Below are 13873 nucleotides of genomic sequence, written 5' to 3'. Positions count from 1 at the left end.
CCGGGCCAGCCACTTTTCTGCTTCAGTTTTCATATATATATATATATATATATTTGTTATGTACAGCTGACTATAAGGTTTGGTTCTGCCTTTAGTTTTCAGTCCCATAAACAGGTCTGCAAGCGGGGGCGGGAGGGGGGAAGGGTACAAAGGGAACTGGGAGCTGAGCCTTCAGCTCACAGCAGGCCTACCTAAGCAATATCTTATCTGTGTTTGCTCTTAAAGTTTGTGGGATTCCTGCAGTGGGAAGACAGCAGTAAGGGGTGGGGCTCTGAGCTGAATTTCATGAGAAATCTGTACACTCTCTTCCATGTTCTGCCTAATACTTAAAATCCAAGATCGGTAAATGCTGACGCAGAAGCTTTATGTCTCACCTGGTCAGCAGGCAGTAGAATACCTCAGGCTCTGCGTGGGGATACGTGAGCCTGGTGGTTCCTCTCACTCATCACTCCTTTTGAATTGTTACATTTCACTTCCAGGAGCTGAGAGTAGTCCTCAAGGGGGTCAGGGCCTTAGAACTGGGGTAGATCAGGGGGAAGTGCAATACAAATCCTGTAGTGGGCTCGGAGTATCCAGTTGCTAACCCTGAATACACAGTTGTCTTGGAAGTAAGACCCATTAGTTGTTACTTCCGAATTAACACGCACATCTGAGAAATCCTGATATTCTTTGCAGGGTCCTTTTCAAAGCAAAATGGGAAGTAACCGTTTGAGCCACAGATCAGAGAACTGGTTGTTGGAAACCCTACATGACAGTAGCCCTGAAGTCATCAGTTTTGTCACCCTTACCTTCTTAGCTTCCCATCATGTCAGAAAATGCACAAATAAGATGGACAGGCCAACATTCAATAAGATGACCATGCAGATGATGATTGTGTTAGGTCCCTAGGAGGAAAACAACAACACAAAGGATATAATATTATCCACTGTTACTGAAAACAAAGACACATATTAGAAATGTTGTCAAAATATTGACTAACAAATGCAATTAACAGGCTGTTTTAATCCACCTCAACTGTTCATGACACAGCTCTAAAACTATCCTAGCTAACAGTTTCCAAAAATGAATGTTTCAGAAAATTAGGATGCATATCTTAAAGAGAAGTGATTCTGAGATTGTTCTATGGAACCCTGAGTTTCCTTGGAAGCTTATCAGGGATTCTACAAAGAGAACATGCAAACATAAAAAGTTCTGCAAGATCAAACCAAAGTTCATCAGTCTATTTCCAACAGTGGCCAGTCCAATGCTTGCAAGAAGCCCACAGAGTATGACACTGATATTTACAGGTACTCTGTCCCTGAACGTGGAAATTCCATTAAGCTACCTTAGTTAATACCTTAGTATTCCCCATTACTATGTATGAGTGTGAAAGTTGGGCAATGAGAAAAGCTGACAGGAAGAAAGTTGATTCATTTGAAATGTGGTGTTGGATGAAAGTTTTGCACATACCGTAGACCACCAAAAGGACAAATAAAATGGGTTCTAGATCAAATCAAGCCTGAACTCTCCCTAGAAGCTAAAATGACTTAACTGAGGCAAGCGTACTTTGGTCACATTATGAAGAGACAGGAGTCACTGGAAAAGACAATAATGCTAGGAGAAATTGAAGGCAGCAGGAAAACAGGAAGACCCAACACGAGATGGATTGATTCAATCAAGATAGATCAAGGTGGGCAGTCGTGTTGGTCTGAAGCAATACAACAAAGTTAGAGTCCAATGGCACCTTTAAGACCAACACATTTCTACTCAAGATGTGAGCTTTCGTGTGCATGCACACTTTGTCATGCACACAAAAGCTCACATCTTGGCTGAGTTCAGACTGGCAGTTTGCCCCGATATAGGCACGTTTCAGAAACGTTCCACAAACGGATTAAAGAGGCCGTTCACACAGGTACATCTGTCAGGCGTTCCCCACCCCTACTCAACCGATCTTGTAACGCTTCGCTCCCAAGTTTAAAAGATACCTGGTGAAAGTGGTATCAAACCCTGGAAAGCGTGATTATCCCGTGTCCATCCCGCACCAACAAAGTTTGAACACCAAAAGCCACTTTTTTCTTATGCATTTATGTGCATATGCGCATAAGCGCTCATGCGCATATCTCCAGATTGCCCAAAGGAAAGCCGCGCCTTACAGCCGTGCCTCCGAGCCAACAGTGTGAACGCTCCCTTGCGCCTCCTCCCAGTATGCTCCCACATCAGTGGCTGTAGTGTGAACGGAAAACCCGGAACAGTTTGTTCCAGCTCTTTTTTGCCATGACTCCCTCCTGCTTCAAACTGCCAGTCTGAACTCGGCCCTTGAATAAGAATTTGTTGGTCTTAAAGATGCCATTGGACTCTAACTTTGTTGTATTGACTCTATCAAGCAAGCCATGACCCTCAGTTTGCAAGACCTGAGCAAGGATATTAATGACAGGACATTTTGGAGGTCATTAATTCATAGGGTCACCAAAAGCTGGAAGTGACTTGGCATCTCTTAACATCCACACATCTTAGTTCAACCTATCCTCCATCACGACCAGTAACAAGATAGCTTGTTCACCATTAGCAGCTTTCCCTTGCCATGTACATAGGGACATGTGACAAGGAGCCTGGCCAATGGCTCATGTCAACTGGGCGCATGCCCAAGAAGAAGCCTCTGAACCCCTTGCAATGTGCAGGAGTTCTAGAACACACACACTGAAGACCCCTTGGATGACAAGACAGGATCTAACAAGATCTAACACTTTTACTCGCTCACTTTCAGACAGGTACCTTGGAAGAGCTGCATCTGTCTAGTTATGGGCACTGGCATGGAGGTAGCGTAGAACACTTTTACTTTGTCAGGTAGAGAAAAGGAAACATGATTCTGGCACTTGGAAAGAAGGAACTGCGGAAACTTAGAAAATGCCAATACTATGTGAGAGGGAGCTGGGGAGAAGAAAGATGGCAGCTTTCGAGGCCCCTAAATCTGGCTCATGGCCTGGCTGCGGGGTTGAGGAAAGACAGGAGGCCTTTGGGATGGTGGCACAAATAAGCAGCTATTCACAGCCTTGGCAATGGATTAAAGAGTGATTTATTTGACGGTGTAGCTAGATAGCGTATATGGGGGTTGAAGCAGAGAAGGGTGCTCATCCCACTTCTTTTTCAGGTGGACTTAAAACTCACTTATTTTTCAATGGATGAAAACCATCCTGGGACATGAATCAGTGATATAATGTGGAAAGTCCTTAAGAAAAAGCTCCAAGTTCATTGACTGACCATTCTGGCTTAGTATATGCCAGCTTTTGAGACTGGGGTGAGTTTTCCTTGCAGCTTCAAATTTTTCAAATAATTATATCCTATATGCATTCTCACTTGTATATATTTTTCAAATATTTACATTCTGTATGCATCCTCATTTGTATATGCTTTGAATTTGCTTTCAGTCCCATTACAGCCATGTTTGAATAAGAATTATTCGAAACGCGGCATCAGGCATCCGGATTACGCGTCGGCTTTTTATGGCTCAGAAAATTTGATGACTTGCACTCCAATTTGGACTCTGATATTGCTTCTATGCTGGAGTAGATACATGGAAAGCCTGTAGACTCTGTTTCTATTATGCTTTATTATTGCACTTTGGCCAATTGATTTATATTATATTTGCTGTTATGCTTATTTGATTTATATTATACTTGCTGTTATGCTTAATTGATCATGATATACTTGCTTATTTGCTTGTGTGTTCATTTTTTGCCAGTGGTGTGGGTTTTTTGCTTCTTGCATTGTACACTGGCTTCCCCCCCCTTTTTTTGGTTGCTTGAATTTAGGATTTTAGCTGTTGAAGGAAGATGAAACTTTTTTCTGAGCAAATCTAGGTAGGAACACCCCAAGTACTTTTCTGTCTAGCCTTTCCCAGGCCAGAGAGCTGGAGCTGAGAGAGACAGGCGCTGCAGAGGCAGGCACTTGGGGAAGGCAGGTTCCTCTTCCTCCAACAATTGAAGCTCCCCAAACTGTCTCTGTCAACGCCTTCCTCCCTCTCCTGATCCACAAAAAGCCCTGCATAAGACAAGAAGATGAAAATAGACTAGTATTGTTTGGTAATGATTTTAAAGACGAAGTATCTAATTCAAGCCTCTTAGCAAATAGAGCAGAAGTGGTTTACACAGCAGTTATACATCTCAAAGATTGTGAATGGTTGTTGTTGTTCAGTCGCACAGTCGAGTCCGACTCTTCGTGACCCCATGGACCAGATCATGCCAGGCCTTCCTGTCTTCCGACGTCCTCTGAAGTTTGCTCAATATTGTGAATGGACCAGAGTCTAAATTGAACCTAGCCTAATTTGAAACGAAACCCTTCATTTCCTTTTTTTCCCCTCCCACTTTAAGCACTGAACTTCTTAAAAAATATCCCAATTAGCAAATAAAATAAAATAAAATCCCAGTCTGGCTAACATTTTACTCTGTTGCCAAAGCACTCCAGGAACACCTTGGCACATCAATATACCTGCAATGAAAAATATGTGACTGTGCCATCCAGTGAAACAATCACATGAGTTCTTTATGTGTGGTTTAGCATTGTTAAGAGCAATTATCTTAATTCCTCTTTACCCAGTGTCTCCCTGAAATCCAACAATCTGTTTCCTTTCCTCTTTTTTAGGAATTTGAGTCTGTTTCTAATCATTTTTAAAATCCATTTTGATCAAAGAAAAATTTGAAGAGAGGAGAGGCAGGATGGGAGGTTCTGCAATTTTTCAGAATTTCCCTCTGTAGAGGCTCAAAGGCAGGCAATGTTTTCCCAGACCTTCCTGTCATCCTGCTAGAGTAGCACACTGTCATGTGTAATATAAAACTGCAAAGACTGAAGTTACAAAAGGGTGCATTGATTTCTCTTAAATAGAAATCAAAGAGAAATTAAAGAGAAATCCCTCTTTTAAAAGAGAAAAAAGTGAGTAAGAGGAATCAATGGCTAAAGAAGTGAATTTCGGAAAAGGAAATTTCCCTCCCTGTTAACAATGTCAAGTGTGGTTAGATTCATCACCTATAAAAGCAGCCCATATTTTAACCCATTTTCCAGATTGTGTGAATGAAGAACAGATAGCGCCCAAACAATATTGATAATAACTAATAACAGATTATTCACACATGTGTGTTTCTCACTTAATAACTGAAGCATCACAGACTTTCATGTATGAATGAACCACTGCGGATCAAACCACAGATAGAACTTCTGTACCACAACAAAAGGAGCTGCGGTGGCTCAAGTGGTTAAGACGCTGAACTGCAGGCTGTGGAAGGTCAGTAGTTCAGCAGTTCGAGACCCGGGTGCTACATGATGGAGTGAGCTCCCATCTCTAGTTCCAGCTCCTGCCAACCTAGCAGTTCGAAAGCAAGAAATTGCAAGTAGATAAATAGGTACCACTTCGGTGGGAAGGTAACAGCATTCCGTGTGCCTTGGTGTTTAGTCATGCCGGCCACATGACCACGGAAACGTCTTCGGACAGCGCTGGCTCTTCGGCTTTGAAACAGAGATGAGCACCGCAACCCTAGAGTCGGATTCGAGTGGCTTTCGAGCAAGGGAACCTTTACCTTTTTTACCACAACAAAGAAGGCAATCGATGGATATGTGAATGGGTCCTCCTCAGCACTATTGTTCCAGGGGGGGAAATCTATTCGGATGGTAATATTTTTTAAAAAAATTATTCAAAGTCAACCTTTGATCTCCATCTGGTCGGCCGAAGTTATTAATAATGTTATTGTACTGTAGTGATTTTAAATGGTTTTAAATATGTTTTATATTGGCTTATGCCTCCTGTAAGCCGCCCTGAGTTCACGTAGCGGGGAGGGCGGGGTATAAATTGAACTTATAAATAAATATAAATAAATAAACCTGGAAAATCAAATAAGACACATACTGACCAATGGAGGCACCACAGGATGCACGAAAATACTCCAGGCTTGTTCTGTTATCAAAGAATGCTCAGTCTTGTGGCAACCCCAAACAAGTTAACATTTTAAACAGAAGACTGCATTCATTTTGACTAGCTGGTACCAGAAATATAAATATGTATTAATGTAAATATGTATGACGTAAAGCAGCACATTCTAAACTATACAGCAGATTTTACAGTAAGAATAAAGTTCTGATACAGTGCGCAGCCTATATGGGGAGCGGGATCAGAAGGAGACAAAAACGCTATCAGTTTCTTCAATCTCTTTTAGATTTACTCAGCTACAGACACTGCCACGCTGTATCTGATGGGATTCACTGGCTGAAGATGAAAGCCAATTACCTGTATTCAGTACATTACAATTTAATCTGATGAAACAAAATATAAAACCCATTCAACCCTGAAACACTAATACTGAAAAGATGTTTCACATCATGCATACACTTTGGTATTTGGACGTGAAAATGATGGGATACTATCAGTGTTCCCTCTAAGCTGAGTTAGTGTGAGCTAGCTCACAGTTTTTTAGCCTCCGGCTCACATTTTTGTCTTAGCTCAGGAAGGAGGGCTCCAGAGCAAACTAATTTATGTGGCAGCCAAATCGCTCGCTCACAACTTTAATGCCAGTAGCTCACAAAGTAGAATTTTTGCTCACAGGACTCCACAGCTTAGAGGGAACATTGGATACTATACGTGATAAATTTAGTTAGGAAAATTCAAACGGTCATTGTTAAATGACTGGTTTCTCCCCCTTCTTCAATCCCCATGACAAGTCCCACTATGCAACCATGTAACATCACCTCTTCATGTTCTTCTACTGCTGGTGCTGTTGCCTCGGTCAGAGGAGCCTTTTTCACCACGGCCTTGGGCTCAGTTTTGGCCACCGTTTTAGGCTCCGTTTTCCGTTCAGGCTTGCCTTCAGTGACGGCCTGTGTTTTCAATTCTACTTTTGATTCAGGCGGCGGATGTTGCTTGGGCTCTGGCTTAGGTTCTGCTCTCAGTGTTTTCTTCTCTTCGTGAGCTGGTTCCTGCTGTTTTGAACAATGGGCGTGATTGCTCTCTTTTGGGGCTCGAATTTGTGTCCAACTTCCTTCACGTCTGCTTTGGGCTCTGAGGAACTTGGCTGGGGAGGTGATTTGGCATCGGGGGATGATTCTTCCTCATCGTCCATTGGGGGTGTCACCGGGGAGGTCCTCACAGCGTAACTGTGATAGCCTTGAAATAATGCAACATCGCCTCCCTGCTGTAGCTTCTGAAGGGGTTTGATCTCCATCTGGCCAGCCGAAGTCCTCACATGGCTATGCCTGCTGGGGCTCCGGGATGGAGGTCTGGTGTTACCTGCTGCCTTCTCCCCTGGTGCCGGAAGTGCATTTGAAGGTGTGTTGGGCCTATTTCCTGTATGACCCCCATCCTTGCTGGGGTCTCCATTCCAGCTCCCAGGGCCAACAAAACCCTCTTTCTGGGAATTCTGCTTAGCACGCTTTGCCTCGGGTGGTGTTCCAGGAGGAGATGGGGTTCGGGCAGTACTCTCCTTCGGCTTGGTGGGCTCTTGTTCATCGACCTGAGGACTTTCTGGAGGTGATGGCGGTGGTGGCTCTTCGATGGGTGGTGTCTCTTCAGCATTCTCTATGTTTTCTTCATTCTCCATTAGTTCTTGGAGCAGCCTTCTTTTCAAGTATTCAGGGCCTAAGGAAGAAAAGAAGAGATATTCAAGTCTCACCCAAATAGAGCCAGACTGGCGTAGTAGTTAGAGTGTCAGACAAGGATCTGGGAGATGCAGTTTCAGATCTCCACTGCCATGGCAGCGTGCTGGGTGACCTTGGGGCAGTCATACACTCTCGCCCTGATCTACCTCACAGGGTGCTTCTGAGCATAAAATGGAAGAGAGGAGAACGCTGTAAGCGGCTTCACATCTCCACTGGGAAGAAAGGCAAAGTATGAATTAATGAATGAAACAGGTGGCCAACGTATGTGACATTTTGGCAAAATTAGAAGACATAAAGGACAAACAAATGAGCGGTGAAAAGACAAAGATACAGGGCTGGTTTATTAAAGCCTAGAATTTCCACAGAAAACACAGGTGTTCGATCTTTGCCCAGCACCAGTGAGCTAATGGAACTTTTGCAGCTGATGCTCTTTATGTTCCAGTTCATAACTTCTGTCATTGGGACGATATAATAATCCATTTTAAGACTGAATGCACATTCTGACAAATGTGGATTTCTAACTTGATCTGTAGAAGTGGGGGGAAAACTTTTGCCTTGAGCAAATCACTTTCCCAGTCATAACGCCACATTTATGAATTGAAAATGGTCAAAGACTATCGGATTGCTGTAAGTCTGATTCAGATAAGAAAATAGAAACTTCCATCTTAGAAATAAGAGAATATATCTTAATGGCGGGGAGGATAAATCACTCTTCCCCAATGTGTTTCTGTTTGCCTCACCACATATGTGTGAAAGCCAGTGTGGGATAGCTATTGGACTAAGATCTAAGACACCCAGGTTCAAATCTTCACTGGCTGATCTTGGGTCAGGCACACCCTCTCAGCTTAAACTACCTCACAGGATTGTTGTGAGGATAAAATGGAGGAGAGGAGAAACATGTAGATTTCTTTGGGTCACCACTGGGGAGAAAGGCAGGGTATAAATGAATTAAATAAATAATAAATAAAATAATAAAAAATAATAAATTAATAGGGTTACTAGCCTTCAGGAGGAACTTGGAGTTTGTTTGGAATTATAACCTATTTCCAGAGGTCAGCTCCCTTGGAGGAAAAAGAAGAAGAAGAAGAAGAAGAAGAAGAAGAAGAAGAAGAAGAAGAAGAAGAAGAAGAAGAAGAAGAAGAAGCAGGAGAAGGAGAAGAAGAAGAAGAAGAAGAAGAAGAAGAAGAGATTGGATTTATACCCCGCCCTTCACTTGGAGTCTCAGAGCGGCTGACAAACTCCTTTCCCTTCCCCTCCCCACAACAGACACCCTGTGAGGTGGGTGGGGCTGAGAGAACTCTGACACAAACTGCTCTTTTTCAAGGACAGCTGTGCCAGAGCTTGTGACTGACCCAAGGTCACATCAGCAGGTGCAAGTGGAGGAGTGGGGAATCAAACCCGGTTCTCCCAGATTAGAGTCCGCGCACTTAACCACTACACCACTACACTACACCAAAAGCAGCTTCAGAAGATGGATGCTCTGGTGTGACATCCCTGTTGAGCTCACTCTCCTCCCCAAAGTCTACACTCCCCAGCCACCCTCCATCCCCAATCTCCAGGAATTTCCCAAGCTGGAGATGGCAACCTTATGATAGATAAGGTTACCTGAATTGCTGAAATAACTATATAACCTGTTATTTGGAGTACCAAAAGTCTGTTTATTATTTTTTGCCTGTTCTTATCATCTTACAAATGTGGGCCCGATTTCAGATTTCATCTCTCTTCCTTTCCCTCAGAAATGAATAAAGGCCTCTCTCAGACTTTTGTATACTTTGGCTTAAGTTGGTCCTTTCACTAGCAATGCTTTCCACATATCTATGTAGGCTTGCCAGTCCCCAGGTGTGGGCAGGGGACCCCCCCCCCCCAGTTTCAGGGGCTTCTCCCCATCGTGAACCAGCTGGCTGGCAACGGAAACCCCACCCCTAAACAGGGACATCGCCACTGTCCCCAATGAGACAACATCACCTGGAAGTGATACTTGTGCAGGGATGCTCTGGTATTTGGGCAAACTCTATGGTTTGAGGGCAAACCTATAGATTTTCACCCAAATACCAGAGTGTCATTGCGTCAGGGATGTCACACGACATCCCTGCCCATCCCTGGAACGCCTCCCAAATCCCCCCCACCAGAGCGATGAGGGGACCTTGCAACTCTATGTAATTTCCTTTTGCCTGATAGAAGCCCCTTTCAATCAGCCATTACATGAGGAATATACTTAGGGATGGGATGCCAGGCCTCCTGTCTTGTCGCCCACCAGAGCCTCAGGAAACTGGGAGAGGGACACATGCCAGCATCATGCTGGCAAACTTATGTCACTTCCAGTGAAAGCCGGAAGTGACACGGCAGGCACTCTAGCATTTTGCAAAAACATTATCGTAAAATCATAGAGCTTTTGCAATATGTTATGGTGTCCAACATTCAATGGAAATGGCATAAGCACACAGATGCAATGCTGTTGCATCAGGCCGCGCTTCCCCCATTTCCTTCTGGGGGTTGCTGACTGGCCTGGCACCCCTGAATAATCATCTGTATAGCAGGTCTAGTGGGGATGGAAAGAAGCCCTACATGCTGCAGAGCCACATAAGACACAGTATGCGCAGTTGCGGGGGTAACTTGGCCATCTACTGTCTTGTGAGGAATGGTGGCATGTTTGATTTGGCATATTGCCCTGCATATGAATAAAGGGCAGCCATTCACTTACATGGAAGCAATAGAAATTAATGGAACGGGAATGTGGCAAAAAGGAAGAGTCCAAGGAGGCACTTTTTATACTGAGTCTATGCTTGTAATTTTAACTCTCTGTGGAAAAGTCAGTTTCCTTCTCCTCCTTTCCTTTTATTAAGAAGTTTCTTTGCCCAAAGGTTCTTCAGCATAAAACTAGTACAACAGAAGAAAATAAAACACAGCGTTCTTTTATTTTTCTGTTTTACTGGCTACTGTAATGTTTACAATATATTAGACTGTTTTCACTTCATTCTCCTCTAATGGTGGAAATCCAGTTTCATTGCATTGTTTATAGTATGTGTTATACTGGTCTTTATTGCATTCTTTTTATAGGTCTATAAACTCGGCTTTGAGTCCCAATAAGAAAGGCAGATGATAAATGAACTAAATAAATAAACAAAGTAAAAGGCCTTCCTGGTGGCCTTGGTGTCTGCGTTAAGGGAAGGCCCTAAATTCTAGCTCCCTAGAACTCAGTAAGATCTACTGATAAGTGAAATAGTCTCCATTTGCATAGCAAAACCCTCAGTAACAGTTCTTGGTATGATGCTAGGCTTCCCATTTGCCTGTCCAGGGCAAGAAATTACCTGACCCCAGCCCCAATTTACTATCCCTAACTGAGAAAAAAGGAGAAAAAGTGACTTTCACATAATTGCATTCTAGGAATTTCTGCAGTCTTTATGGTAAAGTATCACTCAGAAGTGACGACACATCCTTTGCAAACTCTACCCTCCCCTGGCAGGTATGGCCTCTCCCAATCTCCTGGCATTTGCTGAGGAAATGTTGGGAACCCTATATGACGCTACAGCACGAATCTTGGGAACTTCTGTAGTTGCTTAGCAAAGGGCACTGATGGAATTCATTTCTTAAAGCTACAGGCACCATTTCTATCATGGGGGGGGGCATTTAGCCTCCCCAATGTATTTTCTTCTAGATTTCAGATTTTTCTACAAATCAGGGGGTGTTCTCAGGTTTGTAGGTAGATCTGTCTTGTCTGTCAATGGCCCCAATCTCTGGATTTAAGTATCCACATATAGAGCCACATTGGGAATTAGAAATAGCGATATTATAATAAGGCTGCTTGGTCGAATGGAACTCCCTATATTAGAACCAATCAGTCTCCCAGCAGTGTCAAGATAAGGAGCAGTCCTGGGGCCTCAAATAATAGCTATAAGTCTTTGACAACATGTCTGTATAAGAATGTTAAGGGCACTAGGAAAGGGGTGGTTGAGAAAAATACTGCAGAAGCTTGGGCTGGTGTAATGAGAGCTGTCCAGTTCTGTGCACTGCCCATAATAAGGTCACCTGGGGCACCCTGATCCTGTTGAAATCACTGGAAAAGTTGACCTGACAAGGTGACTTCTGGATTTAGGTTTCATTCTGTCCTTATTTGACTGGGTTGTATCATTGTCTCCTAGCAGCACAGCCATGGGCTACTGTGACAGACTACATTTTAAAAGCTTAGAAGTGCTGTACAAACAGCTAAAGGACTGGGAAGGGTTAATTCTTCACAGAAACAGAGAGCCTTAAGTGACAGGCTGCTCCAAGCAATCTGATTGGTTAGCATCAGCTGAATAGAGAGACGCTTTAAACATGAATGCTGAGGAGGAAAATTCATTCAGAATTCAGCCCTGACTGAGAGCAGTTTAACACAGAGAGGAGAACTGGAGAAAGTTGGCAAGGATGAGTGGGTAGTTAGACAGAGACTCCCATTCGGGCAAAGGAAAGGGGATAGATCTTCTAGAGAGAGAAGAAAATTCCCTACCCAGTTAAACAGGGAGTTAGCTCTGAAGAGTGCAGAGACCCCTGGTCTGGTGTGGTTAGAAACTGCCTTTAGAGACCTTAAGAGTCAGTTTAAAAACTCAAGACAAGAACTGGTGTTTCAAGAGAAGGGGTTTGGATACTGGACAGAGTGTACCAGCCTCCTGGAAACCAAAAGAGTCAGAGAATATTCAAAGAAAGTGTACTGAAATGTTTGGGGGAAACACTGGAACAAAAACCTCTCAACATAAAGATTTTAAGTAACTGTGAAAAGCTTAAGAAACTCTCATTAGCCTGAAATATAAGTACTAAAGTCTGTGCATGTACTGATTTTACCTCAGAAATTTTAGCCCTTGATTTTACCTGACCTTTCCCCTCTATGTTAAATAAAATATTCTGTTAATTTGGAATATAAGAACGTCTTGAGTGCCATTAAAGTTAAAGGGGGCTCCCAATCCTTCCCTCAGGTTCCTGGGCTGAGCGAACAGCCAAAATATTATACTGTGACTGGGTAGGACAGCAGGAGTTTTTTAGAAAAGAAGAAAACACATTACTAGGGTAGCTCAGTCAGACAGGGGAAGAAAAACGGAGGAAACCTCTTGCCTCTGAGGGAGGGAAGTGGACAGGGGCCATCTTAGCTACATTATTGTTTACATACTAGTAAATCTTAACCTGGTGCAAAAGCTACACGGTCATGACACATCCCCCTTGCCCCCTCCCCCAAAGCTACTTATGAACTGGAAACACAGATGTTTTCCAAATTGCCTTAATGTTCTATCTTTCCCCAATGTTACTGGGGGGGGGGTCTTGTGTCCAGACAACTTTGTTAACATCCCCATGCTCTTCCAATCTTTCCTTGTTTCCCCCCATTCTTTCCTGAACTAATTTTCCCGTATGTTCCCCCCATTGCAGAATGAATTTGCAAGATAGCCTCTTGCTCAGAATCTGAACATTTTTTCCTCACTCCATGGATTGCTACCCCAAACCCGCCCAGTTTGCATGCCAACACTGAATCGTTTCAGTGCTGGAAGGCAACTGTGCTGAAACAAACAGGCCCATTGGGGGGCCTGACACCATCAGCCAATCATTACCCATTGATTTTCTCTGCTGCCCAATATATCATGACCGATTTCACACAAGAGCTGCGCCGCGGTCGTGCCTCCCTTTGTCCCACTTCTATTGGTCAATTTCCCACTCGAAGCTGCGTGGCCGCATTTTGACCCGCGGCTTCTCCCGATTTTCCCCGCGGTTTTGTAATCCTCAAAAAACAGGATCACAAAACCTCGGAGTAAATCGGGTGAAGCATGCATTAGTGGCAGCAAATTTCAAGGTGTTCAGTGGGACTATCATGTCAGAAGCCTGGAGCCCTTGGCCCTCATGGAAGCACGAAAGAATATTGTTTGCCCAAAGACCCATCCAGAGGGGTGAGTGTTTGTGTGCATAAGTGCATAGCTTCTCTTGGGAGATCAGCTATGTGAAATTGATTGCTCAGCAGAGCAAAATGTGAAGGGGGCTTTCATGGAACTTCTCCCCCTGGAAGCACCCCTCTCCATGCATGCTTACTCAAGCATAAGCCCCACTTGAACCCTGACCTAGACAATTTTGTTGTATTGGGGGGGGGTGTTAAAAATTATCTGCTTCTGGTGTCAGATGCACTAGGTATGTCACTGGAGCTGTGTACTAGACACAAGTCAGGTAAAAAAATTCAAAATTTGGGGGGGGGGAGCCAATCATACAGATCACCCAAATGCAGGAAAAGAGGCAACCAATAAGGGAT

The 13873-nt window shown here is 43.7% G+C and overlaps 1 protein-coding gene across 1 annotated transcript in view; it reads right to left on the bottom strand.

Annotated features, from left to right (window-relative positions):
- Positions 1 to 13873, bottom strand: part of JPH2 (junctophilin 2) — a 118178-nt gene that overhangs the window by 15357 nt on the left and 88948 nt on the right. The window contains 3 exon segments of the mRNA XM_015424228.1: positions 789 to 884; positions 6709 to 6948; positions 6951 to 7594. Of these exon segments, the coding sequence (XP_015279714.1) occupies positions 804 to 884; positions 6709 to 6948; positions 6951 to 7594 (965 nt within the window). The 3' untranslated portion in view covers positions 789 to 803.

The sequence above is a fragment of the Gekko japonicus genome, unplaced genomic scaffold (assembly GCF_001447785.1).
Source record: "Gekko japonicus isolate JY-2015 unplaced genomic scaffold, Gekko_japonicus_V1.1 scaffold1486, whole genome shotgun sequence".
Classification (NCBI taxonomy): domain Eukaryota; kingdom Metazoa; phylum Chordata; class Lepidosauria; order Squamata; family Gekkonidae; genus Gekko; species Gekko japonicus.
The sequence above is the reverse complement of the archived record's forward strand: the minus strand, read 5'-3'. Positions and strand labels throughout refer to the sequence as shown.